Source organism: Trichomonas vaginalis, chromosome III, assembly GCF_026262505.1.
Source record: "Trichomonas vaginalis G3 chromosome III, whole genome shotgun sequence".
NCBI lineage: Eukaryota > Parabasalia > Trichomonadida > Trichomonadidae > Trichomonas > Trichomonas vaginalis.
The window spans coordinates 7,755,863-7,779,558 of record NC_067205.1 but is presented as its reverse complement, the minus strand read 5'-3'; the positions used below and the strand labels follow the sequence as shown (position 1 = coordinate 7,779,558).

Below are 23,696 nucleotides of genomic sequence, written 5' to 3'. Positions count from 1 at the left end.
AAAAAGATTTTAGAGTCTAAGCCAGTGTTTGCTCCTAAAGAGGAAGAGAACATTGACATTGACCCAGAAATGTTCTAAAAATAAAATTTTATTTTTACATGTCAAATTTCTTTTTCTCTGGCTCTGGTTCAGGTTCTTTCTTCTCTTCTTCTACTTTCTTTTCTTTCTTTCTTCTTCTTCTTTTCTGGTGGAGTTATGTCAAATTTCTCCGAACCATATTTATGTAAAAGTTCTTTGTCCTTTAATAGCTCATCTATTCTGTTTTCTATTTCATCTTCAAGAACAGCGCATGTGTCTTCTTTGCATTCTAAGAACTTTTGTTGGACTTCATCTTTCCAATCGGTGTCATCTCTGTCAACAAGTCTGTCATTGACAAATTTTAAGACTGCTCTGCTTAATGTTTTATGGTTCTTGTCATATTCCCAGAAACAGAACTTTAGAACAAATTCCCCTTTCTTGTTTACACTATGTAAGATTTTATGGTCGACAGATGTTTTGCTGTCGAAAAGCTTGTCTCGAATATAGATAGCAAAATCGCTAGACATTTTCTAAAAGATAAAAATTTTTAATTTTTCTAAAAATATGTTAGAAAAAAAGTTTGCTGACATTGACAAAAAATTTGAGAATGTTTTAAACAAGAACAAGAGGAAGTTAGAAAATGCTCAGATAAAGCCTATACATGACAAGTTCTTATTTGCTCAGAATGGTATAACAGGTCTAATTGCACCACCTGGGTCGGGTAAGACTTTCACTTATCTTAAAATGGCTGCACAACAACAAGAACTAGATGAGAAGAACCCATTCTATGAGTTAGTGTCATTTGTAGTACTTCTGGTCAATTTGACCAAACCGTCAATTCGTTCAAAGATATTATAAAGAAGTCTAAGTTAGTATGTATAAAAGACTCTGAGTTGTTAGATTGGATAAAGAAGTACCAAAGAAGAGTTTTGAAGTATAATGCTATAAATGAGTATATAAATTCTAAGTTTAAAGACCCTAATGAGGAAATGCAGAGAATATTAGAGAAGAAACACTTCAGAAACAAACAGAAAGAGATAGAATACATTTCGAAGAAATTGCAATCTTACGATTGGAAGACTTACCCTCATAGATGTCTTCTTATCTTAGATGACTTTGCTTCTCATCCTTTGTTAAAGAACAGAGAACAAGACATGTGTCGAATTCTTAAGAAGCTCAGACACTTTAACATCTCAGTTGTCATTTGTGTACAGACAGCAAAGAGTTTAAGTAAGGATGTTAAAAGAATACTTACTGACATTATACTTTTCCCCGGATTGTCCGAAGACGATTTCATGGAACTTATGAAAGAGTCCATGGCAGGTAAGTTTGACAGACATGAACTATGGGAGAAGTACAAAGTCATACAAGACCCTCATACTTCTTTCAGAATTCATATCTACGCAAACAAAGTTCAAATTGTAAAAAGTCAAGCTTGAAAAATCTAAGTGTTTAGTCTTAGTAAGATGGTAGCTTCTTAAAGCATATGCCGTCCTTGAGTTTTAGGTACGTGAAGAGAAGTACAATGAATTCAATTACGAGTACAATTGCAATGACAACCAAGGCAACTATTTTTGTCTTTTGCCAGCAAGGGTACTTCTTCTCTTCCAATGGTTCGGCAGAACTATACTCACTCATGAGAAATGTCAAAACGGTTTAATAGAAAAAGTGTCATCTACCCTACTTGTTTGAAGTTGTCAAAATACTCTGTTATTTTTCATGATTTTCATAGAGTTTTAGGCGACCCAGAAAAAAAACGGTCTCGCTGTTCTTCACTGTTTTCATAGAGTTTTGGCGACTACGTTTTTTTACGTACTCGCTGTTCTTCACTGTTTTCATAGAGTTTTGGCGACTACGTTTTTTTACTTACTCGCTGTTCTTCATGATTTTCGTACGGAATCTCTTCTCTCGGTTTTCCGAGGGAAGCAAGCATATGAGGAAATTCATGAAATTTGGTCATTTTTCAGCAAAAATAATGTTTAGGTGAAGAGGTGAGATCTCACCTGTTTTTTCACCTAATTTTTCACCTCTTTTTTTCACAACCGTTTTACATGGTAAGCGTTATTTTTACATTATGACACGAAGTGAAGGTTGACACTTCGTCAAAAAAATCCCTGAAATCATATCTTACATACAAAAAATACAAAAAAATGACTACACTTTTTCATTAGATAACTGTTATTTTTTGACGAAGTGAAGGTTGACACTTCGTCAAAAAAATCCCTGAAATCATATCTTACATACAAAAAAATACAAAAAAATGACACTTTTTCATTAGATAACTGTTATTTTTTGACGAAGTGAAGGTTGACACTTCGTCAAAAAAATCCCTGAAATCATATCTTACATACAAAAAAATACAAAAAATGACACTTTTTCATTAGATAACTGTTATTTTTTGACGAAGTGAAGGTTGACACTTCGTCAAAAAAATCCCTGAAATCATATCTTACATACAAAAAAATACAAAAAAATGACACTAACTTTATTTTCTGACTTTCACAAAAGACCAAAAATAAACGCTTTACATGTATTTTTCAGCAACTTCGTCAAATAATTTTATAGCTTTATCTATCTCATCTACTTCAAACGTTTCTTTACCTTTCGTGGGAGCACCATACATTTTCTCAAAAACTTCAAGCAGTTCTGTTTCAGCAGCTCTCATATCATTAACAAACACAACCTTGACTCTATTGACTGTACTGTCATATCTTTGAGTTATATTATATGTTCTTCCTATCTTATATCTCTTTGTATTGAAGTCCTTCGGTTTCTGAACGATGTAAAGTAAGCCTTCACTGCAACGTTCCGTATCGAATGAACCATATGTTATGAAGTTATATCCAACAACTAGGTCTAACCATAACAAAACTATTGGTATATAGACTTTTGTCTATAAGATATGCTCTTGTTCCATGAAATGCTACTGATATCATAAGCTCAGGATTTCTTGTCAAAAATTTCTGAGTTGAAGCATTTCTAACCCAGTCCTTCGGTTTCTTTCCAAATGGAGATATAATGTCTGACAAAGAATATTTGTTGTATTTCTTTGAGTATCTTACGTTTAAATCACCTATTCTAACCAATTTGGTGTCATTGTCTATCTTTTTAACTGTTTCAAACTCAATGTTTGTCATTTCTGTTCTTACATACAAAATAAAAAAATAAATAAAATAAAACTAACTTTATTTTTTCTTCTTAAGGAAATTCATGAAATTTGGTCATTTTTCAGCAAAAATAATGTTTAGGTGAAGAGGTGAGATCTCACCTGTTTTTTCACCTGTTTTCTCACCTGTTTTTTCACAAGCGTTTTACATGAATTGTACGATGTATATTTGAAATCCTAAACAGTTTTGTAGCTTCTATTTCTTCTTTTAGTACATCGAATGTTTTAACAATGCCGAAGGTTTCTTTATATTTCTTCTTGACGTCAGATAGAAGGAAATCTTCTGCTGTTGGATAGTTTTTGTTCAGAAATTCTAACATGTCCATTTTATCTTCTGCTGGTTTTTCTGCTTCTTTCTTTAAGTCTGCATAGTCGTTTCTCATTCTTTCTATCTCTTTGACGGAGTAGTTATATTTCCTCATTGCTGCTTTACATTTAGAACATTGCGGGTTCATTTTTGCGTTATACATTGAAATAAAACCAGCTAAAACAACTAAAGCGTCAATTGCTCTCTTCATCTCAAACATAGCGGGTCTTATTTGTTTGTTCCATACTTTACCTCTTCTATCTTCATCTCTTATCTGCCATACACATTCAGCAACTAACGAAACAAAGTTGTCGTAGGTCTTAAATTCTTCAGATTTATATATGTCAGAAACATTCTTATATACCATGTCGCAATCTTTGTCCATAACCTTATGGTTGCAATGAAAACCAAGGAATTCATAGTTTACCTTTCGTATGAACTTCTTTATTTCTACTGAGTCAGTTGGTTTCACTTCTATTTCATCGAATTCAGGAATAGTGAGTTTTTGTTGTTGGATTTCAGGCAGTTTAGGCAAATGGTCGATGAGGTCCTCCATTTCATAAAGATACTGTTCATTTGTTTCATCTTTCGCACTACAGTCTAAATTACATGTTAAAAGTTCTTGCTTTATCTTCTGGATTTCTGTTTCAAAAGTATATGAAGAAGGAATGAAGCTTTTCATTTCTACTAACATAGATGTTGGATTCATGACTAAAGAGTTTGGTGCTGTTGTTTGAATTGTTGTTGTGCCGATTGTTGACATTTTTATTTTTTTATACAAAATAAAAAAAAAATAAAAAAAATAAAACTAACTTTATTTTTTATTTCGGGAAAATTCATGAAAATTCAAGAGGTGAAAAAAGAGGTGAAAAAACAGGTGAGATCTCACCTCTTCACCTAAACATTATTTTTGGGTCCTTTACACTCATTACGATGAAGTCTTGACAAAACATTTACGTTCATGTTTGACAAAACATTTACGAAGAAGTTTTGACAAAACATTTACGATGAAATCATGACAAAACATTTACGAAGAAGTCATGAAAATTCAAGAGGGTGAAAAAGCAGGTGAAAAAACAGGTGAGATCTCACCTCTTCACCTAAACATTATTTTTGCTGAATTCAGCAACAAAATGAACGAGGTCAGGATGTATGTAAATCATTTGAATTCCATTCATAACACCCTTAGTAAGCTCATAAAATGCTTGTTTTGAGGTTCGAGCCACTTTTGGCTCCACCGTATTCTTTCAACCAAAACTCAAGAATTTCCTGCATGAATTTTGTATAAAAAGCAACCGTCGGAATTCAGACTGTTGCTATATTCTTCACAAAACATTTACGCTCATTACGATGAAGAAGTCTTGACAAAACATGTACGATGAAGTCATGACAAAACATATACGAAGAAGTCTTGACAAAACATTTACGATGAAATCATGACAAAACATTTACCCGACATTCTCGTCAAATACAAAAAAATGACACTTTTTCATTAGATAACTGTTATTTTTTGACGAAGTGAAGGTTGACACTTCGTCAAAAAAATCCCTGAAATCATGTCTTTACATACAAAAAAATACAAAAAATGACACTTTTTCATTAGATAACTGTTATTTTTTGACGAAGTGAAGGTTGACACTTCGTCAAAAAAATCCCTGAAATCATGTCTTTACATACAAAAAAATACAAAATAAATAAAATAAAACTAACTTTATTTTTTCTATCCTAAGGAAATTCATGAAAATTCAAGAGGGTGAGAAAACAGGTGAGAAAACAGGTGAGATCTCACCTCTTCACCTAAATTATATTTTTGGTCCGGGAACAACTTTCTCTCAATTGGAGCTGTAGCATACTCTTTGCGTAAACGGTTCAGACCTTCTTCGAACTCTTGGTCTCTCTTCGATTTGGACTGAGATTGGAATTGCTGGGGTGGAGCTTGCTGGAACATCCAAGGGTTGGGGAAGTAAGGCATAGGCAGAGGAGGGTAGTTCGGGAAGCCTTGTGGTGGGTAGTAACCTTGAGGTGGAAATTGGTAGTAATTTGGTGGAGGTACTTGCTGGAACTGAGCTTGCTGAGGAGACTGTTGTGGTTCTTTAGGTTCATCTGGTTTGGGAATGGACTGGGTTGGTGGGACGTGGGACATTCGTTTGTGTCCTGTCGGAAGGAAGAACTTTTCCTGTCGGAAGGAAAAACTTTTTCTGAAGTTCGACCAAAAAGTTCTCAATTTTCGAAAATTTGAATGGTTTACGGACGGACAACTGGAAGAGTTCTTCCTGTCGGAAGGAAAAATTTTTCCTGTCGGAAGGAAATTTTTTCCAGTTGTCGGGAAAATATTTTCCTGTCGGATGGAAGGACTCGGAATGCCAGAAGGATTTGACGAGGCAGTTTACCTAATTTAAATAAACGACTGCGTAAAAGACTACTTGCGCAAGGTCATGAAGCCCAAGGTCAAGTTCACTACTATTTCTGGAAGGGCTGTCTTGAATCTCGAGACTTCGACTGGAATTCCAATTCAAATACCAGAAAACACTCCTTTCGACGACATAAAGCAAGCAAAGAAAGAAGCTCTTGTTAAGTTCCTAAACAAACGTCCTTGGATAAAAATACCAAACAAGGAGAACCCCCTACCCCATATGAAATTGGCAATTCAGTCTCTCCTTCGCTTCTCAGGACAACCGTTCTACATAACCTGTGAAGGCGACATCCAACCAGTTCAGTAAACCTTAACGTTTAACTTCACTTTTTTATGTTTTTGTGAAAGTGTCAAAAATAAATTGTTTTCATGAGTTTTCTACGATGTTAAAAAAAGGTTATTTTCTAATATCTTCACATTCAATACTTTTTCAGCACTTTTCCGTAGTTATATATGAAAGACAATTCGAGATAAAAGTCATAGTACAATGGAATAATATGTTGCACACCATTTGTTGTGAACCAAACTTGAAAGTCAGAGAAACTGTTACTAGGTGGTTCGTAGAATTTAGAAGCAAAGTCATAAAAGTCCTTACCAATACATAGAAAACTATTGTTGCTTGAACTGAAACTTGCATGACACATAACATTTTGAGGGTCAAACACGTTTCTATAAACTGTCAAATCTGCTGGTGGAAGTATAAATTGAAATGGACCATCTGGTGGTAATGGTTCGTTCTGGTTTAGTAACCGAAGAAATTGTGCCCAAGAACGTTTGTCTACTTTCCAAAATAAAAACTCTGTATCTCTTGGAGGGTTAATTTCAATCTTTTGAAATGAAACGGTGGAGTTCATCTTGTCATATTCTAGTTTCAGATAGTATGTTCCATTTAGTAAAGAGTCGTATTTTTCTTGAAATTCCCAATAATATTTGTTCATTTGAGTTTGAAAGTCATTTAGAGTTTTCTCAAGACTTTCGTCTGAACGAACTGTAAAGATTCTCATTTCGTCAAATTTGTCTATTAGACCATCAGAACCTTTATACTGCCCATGAAAATATACTGCGAACATAAATGCGTTAGTTCTATTTGAAAACAAAACTCTTCTAAATCCTATTGCCTTTGCATCTGAAGGACTTTGAAGCCAACGAATTGGATAGTCAAACCTGTATACTCGGGATGAAATTTCTTCATCTGAAATAGTCCTACCAGCATTTGTAAAGATATAGTCTAACGGTTTTGTATCTGCTACTTTTGTTCTTTGTTTTTCAGCCTGAAGCATTTAATATATGTAAAAATATAGGGTGTCCAAAGGTGTGTTTAGCACAAACCTGAATACTGCGAATAGAAATAAACAAGTTACATATATATAAAGTTTATTTAAATATAATCACCATTGGATTCAATCACGCGTTCGCAGCGATCGATCCAGGCTTCAAAGACACGCTTTAAATCATCATGAGAAAATTGCTCAAATTGCTCTCTTACAAAATTTTCAAGATCATCTGGACTCGCGAATTCGCGTCCTTCAGCTCTCTTTTTTAGCGTGCCGAATAAATAAAAGTCAGAGGGTGCAATATCAGGTGAATAAATTGGGTTTGGAACAACTTTGACATTGTTTTCCACCAAGTAATTCATTACCTTATGACTTTTGTGAACTCTTGAATTATCAAAATGAATTGCAAACTTTTGTTTTTGTTGTTTGGATTTCTCAAACTCATCAGAATTGATAATTTGAGTAAGAACATTGTCAATTAGATACTGAGCATTCGTCGTATTAGGTTTTTGAAGAATATCAATTGCGATGATGCCATTCACGCCCCAAAAAAACCGACAACATAATCATTGGTGTGTCAATTTTTTTCTTCGGGAATGTTTGCGGATTTTCATCCTTCGGGATCCACATGATTTTGGCTTCTGTTGCATATTGAAACCAAGACTCGTCCCCTGTTACTAAAAAGCGAAACTTCTTGGATTGATACGCACCCAATATAGAGAGGAGCTCTTTCGAAGATTGGACTCTAGATTTTTTTTGAACTGAATTAAGGTTGTGCGGAACCCAACGTGTATACGCTAGTTTGTAGTTCAAATAATTGTGCAGATAATAACTGACTGTTGTACGGTATCTTTGTCATCTCCTCTATCCTTCTGAGTGATGCTCTTGGGTCTTCATCTAGCGCTTGAAGAATTGCTTTGATTTTTCTTTGATCCGGCGATTTTTTGTCAATTTTTATGATGGGCGCCTTTTTGTTCATGAAGTGATACATCCTAACATGATACGTTACAGTGGAATAGCTAGGAGCATCCATACCGAAGCATTTTACCAATGTCTCGTAGATTTTTTTACAGTCTTGCATTTTTTGCAAGAGCGAGGATGTTTTCTTTATGATTCATTAAAAAAATGAAAAAAATCCCGCCAAAATTTCCCGCGAAACCGCCTCTTGTCTCAAAATTCATTTTATATCCCGGCATGGCGCCAAAATACAACATACTCATCATATACATATATTCATATTTTTTATTATATATTTATAATCAGCATATATCTCCTTTAATAGTCTCATATAGAGCGCTGTGCTAAACGCACCTTTGGACACCCTATATATTGTTTTAAAATGGTATGCCATTTCATATTTCTCATCTAACAAACAAGTTTCCCAACTCTGCTTTTATTCTAGCAGACTCTGCTTTTATTCTAGCAGATTTTCTATCCATTCTATATGGGGGCATTTTTATAAAAATAAAAAAAATATTTTTTTCTTTACTTTACATAACCGCCTGCTGCCATAAGTCTTTGACGCCAACCCATACCAGCTAATGAAGGTTGACTTGGTTTAGTTTGGAAACTAAACTTTGGTTTTGGTTTATCTTCAGTTTTTGGTTTTTCTTCTTCTATCGGTTTTTCGTCACTTTTTCGGTTTCTCTGACTTTACTTCACTTGCAGGAACAGTTGTGTCGTCAACATCTTCATAAATATCATATGCCATTTGTTTTTGTTTTCCTTTCAACTTTTTGTGTTTGTTGTAAAGTTTAGAATATTTCGACTCTAAGTCAATGAGATGTTCTATAATGAACTGTTGGTCAGTGAAGTAAACTTTTCCATCTGTGTGTCTCGAAAGCTCCTTCAGACTTCAATATTTTATTTGTGAGAGTCTGTTTCTTTTTTGAGATACTAGCCGTTCCATTTTTATGAAAAAGTGACTTTGTAGTTAGGGTTTGTATTTCCAGACCTGGCACTTTCTATTATTGAATTTTTCTCTTCATCTGTAAGTTCTTTGACAGGTTTTGACAATGGTTCTGAACTTTTTGTTTGTGGTGTCAAATCTACCGTTTCAACTTCTTCGGTCATTTCATCTCAGTAAAAAATTTTAGTTTGGTTTGTTTTCAACTGGTTGTTGTTGTTTTTTAAGTCGGTCTAAAACTTCCTGAGGTATAGGAAGAACTTGACAAACACGTGGTGTAACTGCTGGAAGCCGACAAATCCATCTTGAACCCATTTGTCTCAATGCTGTATTGTTCATTTCATCTCAGTAAAAAACTTTACATTCCCCACGTTTGAGGCGGTTGAGGTTGGTTATTGTTTACCCATTGTTGTGCATGGTTATATCCTCTGTTAAAGAATCTTTCACCTTGGTCCATATAGTGTCCTGCTTGGTTATAGTAGTCATTTGCTTTGTTATAATAGTTTCCTGCTTGTCTTCCTACATTGTCCATCCATCCTTGAACTTTTCCTCTTGTTTCAGGATTTGGAATAAGATTTGTTGCATCTCGTGCTACATCCCAACCTTTCTGTACAGTTTGTATAATAGGTTGTGCTTTCTCTTTAAGTATACCTAATGTACTCAAAATCTTCCTTCCAACTCCAAATACACCTCTGGCTATTGTTCCCACTGCGGGCAAAAATCTGGATGCAACTCCTGCTAATGCGCCAAATAAACCATTTCTTATAGGGTAAAAAATGACGAATCCAAACAAGGACCCTATGTTTCTAAAGCGACAAAGAAAGCACTCATGATAAAAATCTTAGTTCAACACCAAATGCTTGGTTTATGGATATCTTGGAAAAACATTCCGAGGTATAGAGAAGATGGACCACCATACTGGTTAATATTTGTCGGTCAAAACACAAGATACTGTGAAGCCATACCATTATGGTCCAAAAATATTTTAGATGTGAAAACTGCTTTGACAATATCGTTGACAAATACCATCCAACAAAACTGACATCTGACTGTGAAAGTTCTTTCAAATCAGATGATGTAAAAAACTATCTGCGTTCAAAAATGTAAACCAATATTTCATTGTCGACCAAAACCATTCTGCTCTTGGTGTCATTGACGGTTGTATATAAAATGTTAAGACTTAAACAACCAAAGTGGTGAGCAATGAAGAATATAGACACTTCTCCATGGCAAAGATGAGACAAGTTTTAAATATTTACAATAGCCGTAAACAAAAAGGTTTGGGAAACCACTCCCCGAAGAAATGAAAACAACCCTGACTTAAGAAAGACTATATATTTAATAATTTAGTCAAAGAGACAAACAAGAAGAATGCCGGGCTTCAAACTTCAAGAAGGTGAAAAAGTAAAAATAGAAATACCTAAACGCGACCCATATGAAAATACTATTGACTATGACAACAATGGGAACCCGACAGGTACTCACATTCGTGTTCGTAAAAATAGAAGAAAGTAAATCAAGAGAATATTATGAAGTTTTTAGGCAATGGCAAAATGTACACACTGCAAGCAGAAGATAAAACTACTATTGCCAGACCTCGTTTCAAACTTGTCAAAGTTCAAGGTGGTATACTTTCAAAGACAGTTCCTAACAAATATAAGACAACTCCTGACGAATATGCTAAAGAAGTTGAAAATGACGACTAAGCAATTCTATACCATGCGTAAACTGTCATGTAAGGTGCATGTATTCTTTACTTTGTCCCGTTGTTTGCGTATATCCTGAAACGAAATGTGTATGGTTTCCTTCTCCCTGAGTGTCACTCCAGTAACAATTTATAGCAAACTTAACGTCGTCTTTAACATCATATCCTTGACCTTTTGTCATTCCTGACCAATCCCAATATCTATGCTTATGCCAACCTGCTTGAGATGTACTTAAATCTATGTAGTGGACTGTGTGCAGGTAAATTTTCACCTGAAATCGTTTTACTTCCACCTGTTTCCTTTGAAGAGTTTGCACAATACAAAACCTGTCGACTATTTGTTCCCATGCACCAACACCAAACATTACTTGAGGACCTCTTGCTTCCATAGATGTATAAATAGAACCTACTGGGTTCATTAAATCAAACATATGAGATATTATAGGATTGTCTCTTTTGAACTTAAAATATAGTGCAACTATTTCAGGTTTCTTCTGGTTTGTGTCAGAATATTTTTTATAATATAATCTTATGTTTTCAGGGTAGGTAAAATCTTGACTATAATATTTATTTCTGTCATCTGTATAATAATATACTATTCTCGTTTTTTCTATTGCATTATATCTTTTATATCTATAATAATCTAAATATAATGTTAGCTTTTGTTCATCTACATGTGGTGTTCTGTCGTCATCTCCATAGTCATAATAATATGGTGCTGGAGCTGGGTCAGGCAATGTCATATCTGCCATTTCATAAAACTCTTAAATATTTCTTTTGTTCGTCTCCATATAAGTTTAAGTAGCAGTTGTTGTCTAATGGAACTTTAACTTGTGTACCATCATTCTTTTATAGCTTACATACATTTAAATTGTTATTTTTCGGAATGAGTTTACACCGTGTACCATTTTTAAGGACTGTACAAACTGCCATCTAAAATATTTATTTTCTTCATTGACAGAAAAGTCACCAACAATAGTTTCAATATTTTTTTTGTTCCTATCAAACTTTGGTATATTTCATTGACATATGTTTTATCTGCTTTATTTTCAAGGCTAACGTTTAAGTCTGTTATTTAGATATAGAATGTGTTATGTCAACGGCACTTTTCCTGTTTAAAGGTTTCTTGTAAGTTTGTAATATTTGCAATGGTATGTGTATGTCCAACGTCACTTTTCCTGTTTAAGGTTTCTTGTAAGTTTGTAATATTTGCAATGGTATGTGTATGTCCAACGTCACTTTTCCTGTTTAAGGTTTCTTGTAAGTTTGTAATATCAGATATAGAATGTGTATGAGTCTTATCTGCTTTTGTCTCTAATGTTTCCTTAAGACTTGGGTATTTGGTTAATATAATGTATATGAGTCTTTTTAGAATATTCGTTTTCAGCTCTTGTCACTTCACTTGACATTTTATTGTCAACATATGTTTTGTCTGCTAGTTCAGGATGAGTATGTTCTTTTGTTGCATAAGCATTGTTAGCTCTTTCTTCTTCTTTTGCTATTGCATCGTCTACATATTCTTTGTCAGCTTTGTTGTCAACATCTGCTTTCAAAAGAAGTTCATTTATAGGTTTCTCGTTTAAAGTTCCTTTTGTTGGATTTATACAGACAGTATGGTTCTTATTGTCTTGAAACAGAAACTCATCTGTCATTGGGTTTAATGTCAGTTTTAAGTTTCCTTCTTTCAATGACTCAGATATCTTAGAATAGTTTGAAAAGTTTGTTGTGTTCTTATTTAGAGCTTGCATAATGAGTTTGTCGGTTGTGTTGTATTTCTCTTATGAAGCAATATCTTTCGACATTTTTATTCTAGATAAATATGCTTCCAATAGAAAAAGAAAATTCTAGAGTTGCTACAACTAAACCATTAGATGAACTTTTTACTAATGTCGGTCAAAAGTTTGAGACAGATACCGTAAAGCATGAAGGCTATCGTTTTGACTACCCATTAAGATGGTTAAGAGACCCATCCGTCACAAAAGCTATTGGCTTTCGTAGAATGAAGTTCATTTCAGAAGCCATACATGGTTTCCCATTTACGGTCGGTTTTGAAGTTCGATACTATAGGGTGTCCAAAGGTGTGTTTAGCACAAACCTGAATACTGCGAATAGAAATAAACAAGTTACATATATATAAAGTTTATTTAAATATAATCACCATTGGATTCAATCACGCGTTCGCAGCGATCGATCCAGGCTTCAAAGACACGCTTTAAATCATCATGAGAAAATTGCTCAAATTGCTCTCTTACAAAATTTTCAAGATCATCTGGACTCGCGAATTCGCGTCCTTCAGCTCTCTTTTTTAGCGGTGCCGAATAAATAAAAGTCAGAGGGTGCAATATCAGGTGAATAAATTGGGTTTGGAACAACTTTGACATTGTTTTCCACCAAGTAATTCATTACCTTATGACTTTTGTGAACTCTTGAATTATCAAAATGAATTGCAAACTTTTGTTTTGTTGTTTGGATTTCTCAGACTCATCAGAATTGATAATTTGAGTAAGAACATTGTCAATTAGATACTGAGCATTCATCGTATTAGGTTTTTGAAGAATATCAATTGCGATGATGTCATTCACGCCCCAAAAAACCGACAACATAATCATTGGTGTGTCAATTTTTTCTTCGGGAATGTTTGCGGATTTTCATCCTTCGGGATCCACATGATTTTGGCTTCTGTTGCATATTGAAACCAAGACTCGTCCCCTGTTACTAAAAAGCGAAACTTCTTGGATTGATACGCACCCAATATAGAGAGGAGCTCTTTCGAAGATTGGACTCTAGATTTTTTTGAACTGAATTAAGGTTGTGCGGAACCCAACGTGTATACGCTAGTTTTGTAGTTCAAATAATTGTGCAGATAATAACTGACTGTTGTACGTGGTATCTTTGTCATCTCCTCTATCCTTCTGAGTGATGCCCTTGGGTCTTCATCTAGCGCTTGAAGAATTGCTTTGATTTTTCTTTGATCCGGCGATTTTTTGTCAATTTTTATGATGGGCGCCTTTTTGTTCATGAAGTGATACATCCTAACATGATACGTTACAGTGGAATAGCTAGGAGCATCCATACCGAAGCATTTTACCAATGTCTCGTAGATTTTTTTACAGTCTTTGCATTTTTTTGCAAGAGCGAGGATGTTTTCTTTATGATTCATTAAAAAAATGAAAAAAATCCCGCCAAAATTTCCCGCGAAACCGCCTCTTGTCTCAAAATTCATTTTATATCCCGGCATGGCGCCAAAATACAACTTACTCATCATATTACATATATTCATATTTTTATTATATATTTATAATCAGCATATATCTCCTTTAATAGTCTCATATAGAGCGCTGTGCTAAACGCACCTTTGGACACCCTATATAACAAAGAAAAACGTATGTATGAGAAATTTGAACAGGGAAAACTTTTACAAGTTAGTTTGCTTATAAATTTAGAAACAACTCTTCAAGCTTTTCAAGAAAAAATAAACGATATCTATATCGAATATGCAAACCAGTATAACATTGACGAAGGAGAATACCATCTCGATATTATTTATGACAGGAAAAATGCAACTGTTAAAATCAATAAAATAGAAGACCTTGGAGAAAACGTTTATATTTCTACAAAATATAACAACTTGGCATGGTATAGATTTATGAGGATGTTAAATCAGCCTGCAGCATATCCAGTACACCCAGACTTTTATGAAGTCGAAAACCCTAATGGAACATATGAAAATGTTTTCGACCCAGCTGCTATTATTGTTCATGCTTCATTTTCTGGCGCCCAAAACTCTTTTTTATGCTTGGCAAATGACTTTTACGAAAAACCTACAAAGTTATACGAACCACCAAGTGGAAGTATTTCAGACTTTCAAGTATGGTTTACTACAGATGGAAGAAAAAGAATAATTCCATTATACCATGCGTTTTACTTAGAACTTAGTTTCATATACAACTACTATCGAACGATAAAAATATAATTTTTTAATACGGTTGAGGTGTTGGATTTGGTTGCCAACTAGACTGTGGTGCAGGTTCAGGCTGTTGTATTACAGGAGCTTGCTCTTCTGGTTCAGGGTCTTTAGGTATAATACCAACAAACTGACCTACTCTTTTACCAATATTTTTGACTCCGTTCCAAATTCCTTTTCCGACAGATTTTATTCCATTCCATATACCTCTTCCAACTCTTCTGAAGAAGTTTCCAATACTACTGAAGAAACCCATTTTACTATATGTAAAAATCTAATGTCCGCCTAGTCTTTTACGTTTCCTGTTGAGTTCCATAGCATTCTTTAACTGGAGCTCATACATTCTGTTTCTCCTCTGGTAGAAAACATATTCGGGGTCAACTCCTGTGTTCGCGTCATCTGCATAAAGTTGTTTATATCCCACTTCAGGGTTTGTATAAAACTCTTTCCATCTCATATTTGCATACCATGGTGGCAAACCTAACGCAGCGTCATTTGACATGGCAGTTTGCATTTGTACATCTGTTGGCACTTGACCATAGTTTGCCATTGCAGTTTGTATTCTAACTTCATTTGGAATATTCTCTGGGTTTGTTGTCCAGGTTGCTGTGCATTCGCTAAGTTCTGTGCGTCCATTTAATATTAGATAAAAATATCTCTTACGAGTACATATACTGAACATTTGCAGGCATTGGTTCATCTTCATATTCTCTGTACTTTTTCTGCCACGTCAAATAAATAAATGACACAATGGAAAAAACCTAAACAAGTAGTCCTATTTCAAACCACATTTACTTACTAATAAAATTCTTTGTTATGACACTTTCTCCGGTTTATAGGACCTCTCTCATATTCTATCTGTCATATCTAAACTCATAGTCATGTATGTCCTCTAACCATCTCATAACGGTTTCCAAACCACTTTTATCGGATGTAAAGTAAAAGCATGGATGGTTATGTATAACGTCTAAAGTTTCTAAAGAGTCTCTCAAAGTCCAGTCTACTTGGTATTGAAAATCCCATGTGTTATAGAACGGCGGGTCCACTATAAAGAAAACATTTTCCTTGTCTTTATATTTTTCATACAAATCTGTCCAATGACATCTCACAAACTCTATACCCTCAATATATTTTTCTATGTCCTCTTTGAAAACATTTGTATAGTTAAGATATAAAACTTTTGACATAAGTGTTTCAATGTCATGAACTCTTATAGAACCACTATATAATAGTCTAGCAGATATACTATCCCAGTCTATATATTCTGCTTTTTTCAAAACCTCTCTCACAATATTTTTGTTATCTAATGGTATACGTTCCATCTTACCTATAGGTATCTTTTCTTTTAACTCTTTCAATATATTGTTTGTGTCTGGAATATGTTTGAGACGGTCCATATAGTTGTCGAAGTCATTGCATATAATCTTTGAGTCAGGGAATATTGTATGGCACAAATGGGATATATAGAAACTTCCACCGAACAAATCTACAAATGTTAGACCATTCGGTAGTTTCTTAAGTTCTCTCAATATAATATCTTTACATCTACTCTTATTTCCAAAGAACGGTAACGGTGGTTTTGTAAAATTCATTTATATATAATAATAAAAATGTTTTTTCCTGAAAAGTGACAGAAAAGTGACAAAACATGAAAACATATATAATTTGTGAAAAGCGACACATTATATAATGTTTTCGACCCAGAAGAAGGCTTCTTCCCAGAAGCAATGGAGGAAGAAGAAGAGTCCTCCGAATTCACACCAGAAGACTAACAATTTTCCGAATAAAAACTTCATTTATACTAAACATCTTCGGGGCTAGAGGGCACGAAGTGCCTGGAAGCCCCACTACCTTTTTTTTTTTTATTTTCAATCAGAAGTGAGGTACGGTAATCTTACGGATTCCCGTAACTCAATTTTACGGAAAAAGTGCAGTAAACTACTCAATTTACGGGAAAAGTGTCGTAAACTATTGATGTGGCGGTAAAATCACGGTAATTCACGGAAAGCTATATGCGAAAATTTGAAATTATACAAAATCGAGCGAAACACTTTTAAATAGGTTGTTCTCGTATTTCAAATACTATTCCCAGATTTCTTGTCGTCAGAATATTTCCAAATTTTTGCCGATTTACAAAAAATGATTTACAAAGCATATTTTTTAATCTAAAAAATTCCTAAAAAAAGGAACCGGTGTGCGGAAACCTCGGTAAATTACCGCGGTTCCCGTTGGGACTGCCATAACTGGAAAGCAACAATCTCTTAAAAATCAGATTATTCAGCGAGATATAATTATTCAATCCTTAAGAAGATATCGGAAGAAATTTATGAAACAGAAAAACATACCAGAAGATACAAAAGAAATGATTCAGCAAATGAAATCCGAGTATGATAACATAATCAATGAACAAGCCAAATCGTTTTTAAAAGAAAAGCATGAAATCGAAAAAAGTTATATGAATGAAATAAATAGACTACGATCACTTATTGAAACTCATAGAGAATCATTACTATTTGAAAAATTACCAATATTAACGATTGAGCAATACAATGAATTGAGTACTGCCCCACATAGTAACATTTCTTTGGAACAGTTTATAGCAAGGCAACTATACGAATTAAAACGCGATGAAAAAATTAAAATCCAAAATGTTTCTGATTTATATGCAGAGTTAGTATTAGAACACGATACAATCAAGAAAGAGCTTGAACCAACCAAGCAAAAACTACAAGCAGAATCTGCTTTAAGAGTTACATTAGAATCTCAAATTTCTAAGTTATCAGTACCAATTGAGCTACCAAAAATACTCGATTCTAATGATGACATATACAAGAAATATCAAGACTTGCAAAATCAGATTAAGGATATGACTTCTTCTTACAATGGAGCAATTGCACGCTCAGATTTGTTATTAGAGAGACTTAATGCCAATAACAAGCAATTAGAAGCAAATAATTTGAAGTTTAGAGATGCACAAAAGGAAATTGCCTCATTAAAATCACAACTTTCTGTTACATATTAAGTTCTGTCAAATTGTAAGCTATTGAATTTTTTGAGAGGGAAATAATCGTCGAGAAAGTAAAAAGTGACGCTTTAGGAAATATTATTAGAAATATGATAATGAATATATTTGGAAAAAATATGTTTTTTTTTTCAAAAATTGAAATGTTCATAGAATATTTTGAAATATGTAGGGAATTGAATTTGGTAATATATGATAAACAGGATTTTTAAATTTCAAGGAAAAATAGCTTTTGTGAATACTTTTGAGAACTCTTCTCAAAGATCATGATTCAAATATATTAAAGAGCCAAAATATTAGAGATGAGTTCATAATCAAAATTTTACATTTTAATTATTTCGAAAAACGTATTAACCTCAAATAAAAATATCTCAAAGATTAATAGTTAATTTAGGGTTTCCTAGCTATCTAGAGGGAATTGTTCCTTATGATGTATATATTTATAATGTATGCATCATAAGGAACAATTCCCTCGCTGAAGTGAGAAAACTTGTTCGCAATCATTTCGCATTGCGAACAAGTTTTCACTTTTAATAAACTAAAGGCTATGAGGCACTGATTATATATTAGTGCCTCATAGCCTTTAGTTCCCTGTAGAAAAGATCGAAATTTTATTGTGATTTTAACTGATCTATATTTCGCTTGCGTTATTTGAATCTTTTCTTTTGCATATGTCATTCCTTTCACTTTTCGAATTTCATTTGCCTGCATGCTCTCTCGTTTTGGTTGAAAATCAACTCAATCTTAAAATGAACTTCTTCATTCTTTACAATAAATTCAATTTTTTTCGAGATATATCTTTATCTACCCCTATGTGAGCTGCATATTCTTTCTCGCTAAATTCTTTTGATTCTTTAGAGCTAAAAATCAAGTTTAATAAAAATAATGTTTATTCATAATTTTGAAAACCAAATTCAAATTTGAATGAGAATTTTTGAAAAAATATAGAATATTTCAATAGTTTGGAATCTCTTCAACTTCCCACTGCTTATTAACACATTTTTTCCAGAGCGGTTTATCATCCTTGGTCCATTTCTTAAATTTGTTGTAAACCTCTCTTGGAGTGTATGGTCGAACTCCAATTTTTGGATGAGCGCCATGTGGCATGTCATTGTATTTTTGCCTGAATTCTTCCAATTCCTGATTGATGCTCTCAAATTCTGAAGACTTTGGAGCATTTTTGTCCAGTGATGGCCAGAGGCGTTCAATTTTGCCATTTTGACGTGGCATGTATGGAGCTGATTTTCTGATTTGAATGTCATAAGTACTCAAAAATTTTGTGAACTCTCCCTCATTTTCTTTACCGTTATCTGACCAGAAACAGAAAGGTGCTCCATATTTTTGAACTGTTGCAATTGCCACTTTTGAAGTTTCTGTTGAACTTTTGTTACGAAGCAATTTCAATGCTAACAAATAACGACTTTTGTCATCAATTATTCCATAAACCGGTAAAGTTTCTGGTTCTTTCAAAAAATGAATATCCACATGCCAGATTGTATTTGGAAGAATTGCTTCATAATCCACATAATATGCTTTTGGATTACTTTTATCTTTTTCTTTGTAAATTCCCAGAAATTTTGCTGCCTTAATAACTGCATTGTAACTGATTTGAAATTGTTTTGGATTCATATTGAGAGTCCAATACAATTTTTGAACCCCACATTTGTAATTTTCATAAGAATTCTGAACCTTCAAAATTAATTCTGGAGTTAATTCCTCTTGTGGAGGACCACTTTTAATTTTTGGTGTTGTAATAAACAGAAATTCATCAAAAGTGACAGCTCTCAATTTTTTGACATTTGTAAATTCTAAATTGAATGAGAAAAATGAAATAATACTAAGCATAATACAATATTCTAGATTTAATTATAATTAGGAAAAAGTTAGTTTTGAGAGTACTTTTCATAGGCATATAGAATGAAATCTTCTGAAAAATAATATCACATAAACTCATATTATTTTCTAATATATAACTATTTTATATAAAAATCAAATTCAATGATCTTAAAAGCGAATGATAAACCTCAAAATTTACGAATATAATGAGTGGGAATATAATGCTTATCTATCATAAAACCATATGAAATATCAATTTTTGCTTTACGCCTAATTTTTGACGACAATTAGCAAAAAATGTTAAATGTTAACACTCAGTCCATTTGAATATGAAAAATAAAATTGACTTTGATTAAATGTTTTTATTTATCATGCAATTCTTCTTGCGACCAAAGATTTGAATAAAATTTCAAAAAATAAGATAGCTTAAAAAATAATATACGGTAGTGTTTACTAATAGATGAATAGTATATAAATTCTATTAAAATGGATTTGATCCAAAAAAATATATAAAATTTGATCATAAATAAAATCGTTTTAAATTACTTCTTCATTTAAATTATAACAATTATTTTTGGTTTTATATTTTTTGGATCAAATCCATTTTAATAGAATTTATATACTATTCATCTATTAGTAAACACTACCGTATATTATTTTTTAAGCTATCTTATTTTTTGAAGTTTTATTCAAATCTTTGGTCGCAAGAAGAATTGCATGATAAATAAAAACATTTAATCAAAGTCAATTTTATTTTTCATATTCAAATGGACTGAGTGTTAACATTTAACATTTTTTGCTAATTGTCGTCAAAAATTAGGCGTAAAGCAAAAATTGATATTTCATATGGTTTTATGATAGATAAGCATTATATTCCCACTCATTATATTCGTAAATTTTGAGGTTTATCATTCGCTTTTAAGATCATTGAATTTGATTTTTATATAAAATAGTTATATATTAGAAAATAATATGAGTTTATGTGATATTATTTTTCAGAAGATTTTGTGTTCTTCTTCAAAATTTTATTTTTTATTAAAAAGAATCTTTACAAAATATACATTTACTTTAATTAATATTTAAAAACGTGCTCTATCAAAAGTTCCAAAAATTCAATATTTTAGCTTTTCTGAGGTGTCACTTTTGATGAATTTCTGTTTACAACAGTGTACCACCGATTTCTTTGAATGCTTTTTTGAGAGTATTTCTTGAAATTTGTTTGAAAATTGTAACATTTTGATAAGAATATGGAACTTTTTTCAAAACTGTTGCGTAAGTTAACTCACCACTTTCAAGTTTTTCATACATATATCTTACCCATTCATTTGGAATACGAGGTCTCGAGTTTTCGTTCAGTTTTTTTACTTTACAAAACTGTTTATTTTTCAGAATTTTTAAATTTGAAAAAATCCATTCTATATCTGATAAATAATATATTATTTTTCAATCAAAATATTTTGATTATCATCTCAAAAGTGTTCTCAAAACCTAGTTTTTCTTATTTTGGATAATCTTAATATTTATATTATTATAAACTAATTGAACACCATATGTTTTTGTATACTTTTACAAAAAATTGATAGATTTGTGATACTTCCCCCGATGATAGAATTGAATAGCTTACATTTTGACAGAACTTAATATGGAACACACCCGTATGTACGTTTATTTGAGAGGAGGAGGATTACCCTCTCAATTTTGAGGGATTCGTTAGTTTATTTTCTCGATGAATATGCAATAAAATTTACGGATGTCACAAATCTTGAATTTCAGGTGTGGTCAGACACTCATGTCTAGACACTTTTTTGTACGTTAATATTGTACGTTAATTTAATTAGCTCGGCGTTTGCCGAGCTTGCATGCCACCAAGAACATAGCTTTAACTCGCTCACTGTTCTTGGAGGGGCAAACATTATGTTTTCTAATGAAGTTCTCTGATTGGCTCCAATTCATCTTCAGCAATCAGAGAGCTTCATTAGAAAACAAATTCATTATTTTTCCTTACCCTCGGATGGTCAGGGAATGAATTTTAACTACCTTAGAGCAAGGTTCTTCCAAACCTTCTTTAATTTATTTGATCTATTGGAAGAATCTTGCTCTATTCGTCTTAAATACAGAATCTTTGACCATCCATAGGTTAGGGAGAGTAGCAATATTAGCTTCTCATGTAGTACTTTGACTAAAATGTTAAGATCTTTTCATATCCAAGTACTTCATGAGAAGCTAATACTGTTTAACTACGCTGGCCTACTGATGGCTATAAGAACTTCATATTAATGTAAAGTTCTTTTGAGTTTCATCATCATAAGATGTAGCTCAAAGGAACTTTGCATTAATTGAAGATAACAAACATTACCAGACTAATAGATACATTACTTATGGGCAGAGCTCGTTCGAAGTCACACAAATATTGGGAGACTTCAAATGATCTCTGCTCATAATATTATAAATATACGTATCTAATTCTTTGATGCAAATATAAGTATTCAACTCACACTAATTGGGGGATTCTACTGATGCTTCATTATTGATTAGAAACATCAAGTAGAAAACACCATAAATTCATATACGCTGCCTCTACAATGACAAGAGAGCACAAATATGCATCTTTATAACAATATAGATGCGAAGTTTCTCATTGAATGAGAAACTTCGAATATATATTGCTGTAAATATGGATTTGAACTAATCTATAACTTCGTAGCAATTATAATATTGCTTATTCCTTGAAGAATGGTAACTTATTGCGGTGGGAGATCCTTGCAAATCAAATTCAATCGAGAAGGGTAATGCTTAAGCGTTCTAATTTAGAATGCTTAAGTATTGGCCTTCTCGATTGTAGAATTTTCTTAATAAACCAAGTAGAAATGTTTTCATGATGCAAAACAATTTATCAGCATATGTTAATATATGTTTATTTGAATAGGATAGACAGCGCATCATTATTTACTTGATATAAACATATAATATCATATGCTATATAGCATTGTATCATGCAAATCTTTCTATCGCAGTTTCTATGTTTAAATTTTTTAAAGGGTAAAATCATATAGAATTGGGTAAATTTCAATGGTGTCTGCCATATCGTCTATTTTGTGGGTGTCTTTTGAAACCGCAAGACTCTTTCAATTTTTGAATAGTGTCTTACGGTTTGTTCAGACACCATTGAAAAAAATAATTATCTTTTAGTTTAAGTATATAGATTGTTTATGTATTATACTAGATGTTTGCCGTTTTACTTTTCGATTTTAAATAGAATTTTTGTGCGAAAAATTAACAAAATAAATTCAAAATCGAAAAATTCAAACTCAAGACACTATGATGACACAATGCTATTCCTTAAAGACACCTATCGTCACGAAAATGACAAGCATAATAAAATTTGATTTTTACCTTATCAATATACTTCATATAATATACATAGGGTTGTTAAAAATATCAAAAATTAGCGTTTTGAAGACACCATGGTGTCTTATAATTTTCCCTTCCTTATTGGCGTGTAGAAATAAATGCGCCAATAGATTAAAGAAGAAAAATTGTTTTTCTCTTAATGAACTTTAATCCTTTTGATATAAGAATATTAAAAACATTAATATAATTTCGATTTCGGAAATTAAATTTCCAATTTTTTTGTCGATTTCGGAAATAACAGGATCCCGCATCCAACACGCAACAGCAAAACACAAAACACACTTTTTGGTTCTTTCATCGTTTTAATCGTAATTTATGTAATACATGATTTGGATAAATTTTACAAAAATAGAACCTATATTATATTCTTTTCAAAGATTCTTGCAAATCATCAAAAAATAATTGTATTTTAAAAAACGATCAAATTATCCTTTCATTATTTTAAACTTAAATTAGTTTTTATGATTGACTAAAGCAATCATATTTATTCATCATTAAATAAACAAAAAATAATATTTGAGAGTTATTTCAAAAAAAACGCATTGAATTTATTAATTTGTCTCAATTTCAGTATTATAAATTTTTATAATTTCAATATTTTGAAATACACTTTTTAATATTTCAATATTTATGATATTTCAATGTTTTAAGTGGTCTCAAATTGAGCTTCTCAA

The 23,696-nt window shown here is 32.6% G+C and overlaps 7 protein-coding genes and 7 pseudogenes across 14 annotated transcripts, besides 10 other annotated features; 3 read left to right on the top strand and 11 right to left on the bottom strand.

Annotated features, from left to right (window-relative positions):
• Positions 1–12,122: part of a mobile genetic element that runs on past the window's edge.
• TVAGG3_0660950 lies at positions 95–434 on the bottom strand (annotated as a pseudogene). Its single transcript has one exon. A coding segment is annotated over exon 1 (340 nt).
• On the top strand, positions 1,008–1,457 carry TVAGG3_0660940 (protein of unknown function, DUF4106 family; the record flags this gene model as incomplete). Its single annotated transcript, XM_051242020.1, has 1 exon — positions 1,008–1,457. The coding sequence occupies one exon, from the start codon at positions 1,008–1,010 to the stop codon at positions 1,455–1,457; it is 450 nt and encodes a 149-aa protein (XP_051088607.1).
• TVAGG3_0660930 (organellar and viral DNA polymerase type B) lies at positions 3,319–4,254 on the bottom strand (the record flags this gene model as incomplete). The annotated part of the gene is made up of 1 exon (XM_051242019.1): positions 3,319–4,254. One exon carries the CDS (start codon positions 4,252–4,254, stop codon positions 3,319–3,321), a length of 936 nt encoding a protein of 311 aa, XP_051088606.1.
• On the bottom strand, positions 5,227–5,634 carry TVAGG3_0660920 (uncharacterized protein; the record flags this gene model as incomplete). The annotated part of the gene is made up of 1 exon (XM_051242018.1): positions 5,227–5,634. One exon carries the CDS (start codon positions 5,632–5,634, stop codon positions 5,227–5,229), a length of 408 nt encoding a protein of 135 aa, XP_051088605.1.
• TVAGG3_0660910 lies at positions 5,837–6,211 on the top strand (annotated as a pseudogene). The gene has a single exon. A coding segment is annotated over exon 1 (375 nt).
• Positions 6,324–7,184, bottom strand: TVAGG3_0660900 (uncharacterized protein; the record flags this gene model as incomplete). Its single annotated transcript, XM_051242017.1, has 1 exon — positions 6,324–7,184. The coding sequence occupies one exon, from the start codon at positions 7,182–7,184 to the stop codon at positions 6,324–6,326; it is 861 nt and encodes a 286-aa protein (XP_051088604.1).
• Positions 7,203–8,503: a mobile genetic element.
• Positions 7,283–8,407, bottom strand: TVAGG3_0660890 (annotated as a pseudogene). The gene has a single exon. A coding segment is annotated over exon 1 (1,125 nt).
• Positions 9,271–9,423, bottom strand: TVAGG3_0660870 (uncharacterized protein; the record flags this gene model as incomplete). Its single annotated transcript, XM_051242016.1, has 1 exon — positions 9,271–9,423. The coding sequence occupies one exon, from the start codon at positions 9,421–9,423 to the stop codon at positions 9,271–9,273; it is 153 nt and encodes a 50-aa protein (XP_051088603.1).
• On the bottom strand, positions 11,077–11,655 carry TVAGG3_0660860 (annotated as a pseudogene). The gene has a single exon. A coding segment is annotated over exon 1 (579 nt).
• Positions 12,123–12,853: 731 nt separating the features above from the next.
• Positions 12,854–12,881: a terminal%2Cinverted (terminal inverted repeat of Mariner transposon ID:tir_TVAGG3_060).
• Positions 12,854–14,156: a mobile genetic element.
• On the bottom strand, positions 12,934–14,061 carry TVAGG3_0660840 (annotated as a pseudogene). The gene has a single exon. A coding segment is annotated over exon 1 (1,128 nt).
• Positions 14,129–14,156: a terminal%2Cinverted (terminal inverted repeat of Mariner transposon ID:tir_TVAGG3_060).
• A 39-nt stretch (positions 14,157–14,195) lies between these two features.
• Positions 14,196–14,762, top strand: TVAGG3_0660820 (uncharacterized protein; the record flags this gene model as incomplete). The annotated part of the gene is made up of 1 exon (XM_001296512.1): positions 14,196–14,762. A coding segment is annotated over one exon (567 nt), but the record flags the coding sequence as incomplete, so codon positions are not given.
• Positions 14,763–14,766: 4 nt separating this feature from the next.
• On the bottom strand, positions 14,767–15,009 carry TVAGG3_0660810 (serine threonine-protein phosphatase family; the record flags this gene model as incomplete). Its single annotated transcript, XM_001296511.1, has 1 exon — positions 14,767–15,009. The coding sequence occupies one exon, from the start codon at positions 15,007–15,009 to the stop codon at positions 14,767–14,769; it is 243 nt and encodes an 80-aa protein (XP_001296512.1).
• An 18-nt stretch (positions 15,010–15,027) lies between these two features.
• Positions 15,028–15,389, bottom strand: TVAGG3_0660800 (annotated as a pseudogene). Its single transcript has one exon. A coding segment is annotated over exon 1 (362 nt).
• A 139-nt stretch (positions 15,390–15,528) lies between these two features.
• TVAGG3_0660790 lies at positions 15,529–16,345 on the bottom strand (annotated as a pseudogene). The gene has a single exon. A coding segment is annotated over exon 1 (817 nt).
• Positions 16,346–17,762: 1,417 nt separating this feature from the next.
• Positions 17,763–17,803: a mobile genetic element.
• A 367-nt stretch (positions 17,804–18,170) lies between these two features.
• Positions 18,171–18,255: a mobile genetic element.
• A 1,271-nt stretch (positions 18,256–19,526) lies between these two features.
• Positions 19,527–19,563: a mobile genetic element.
• Positions 19,564–20,739: 1,176 nt separating this feature from the next.
• Positions 20,740–20,777: a mobile genetic element.
• Positions 20,778–21,220: 443 nt separating this feature from the next.
• Positions 21,221–21,261: a mobile genetic element.
• Positions 21,262–23,696: the final 2,435 nt, after the last annotated feature.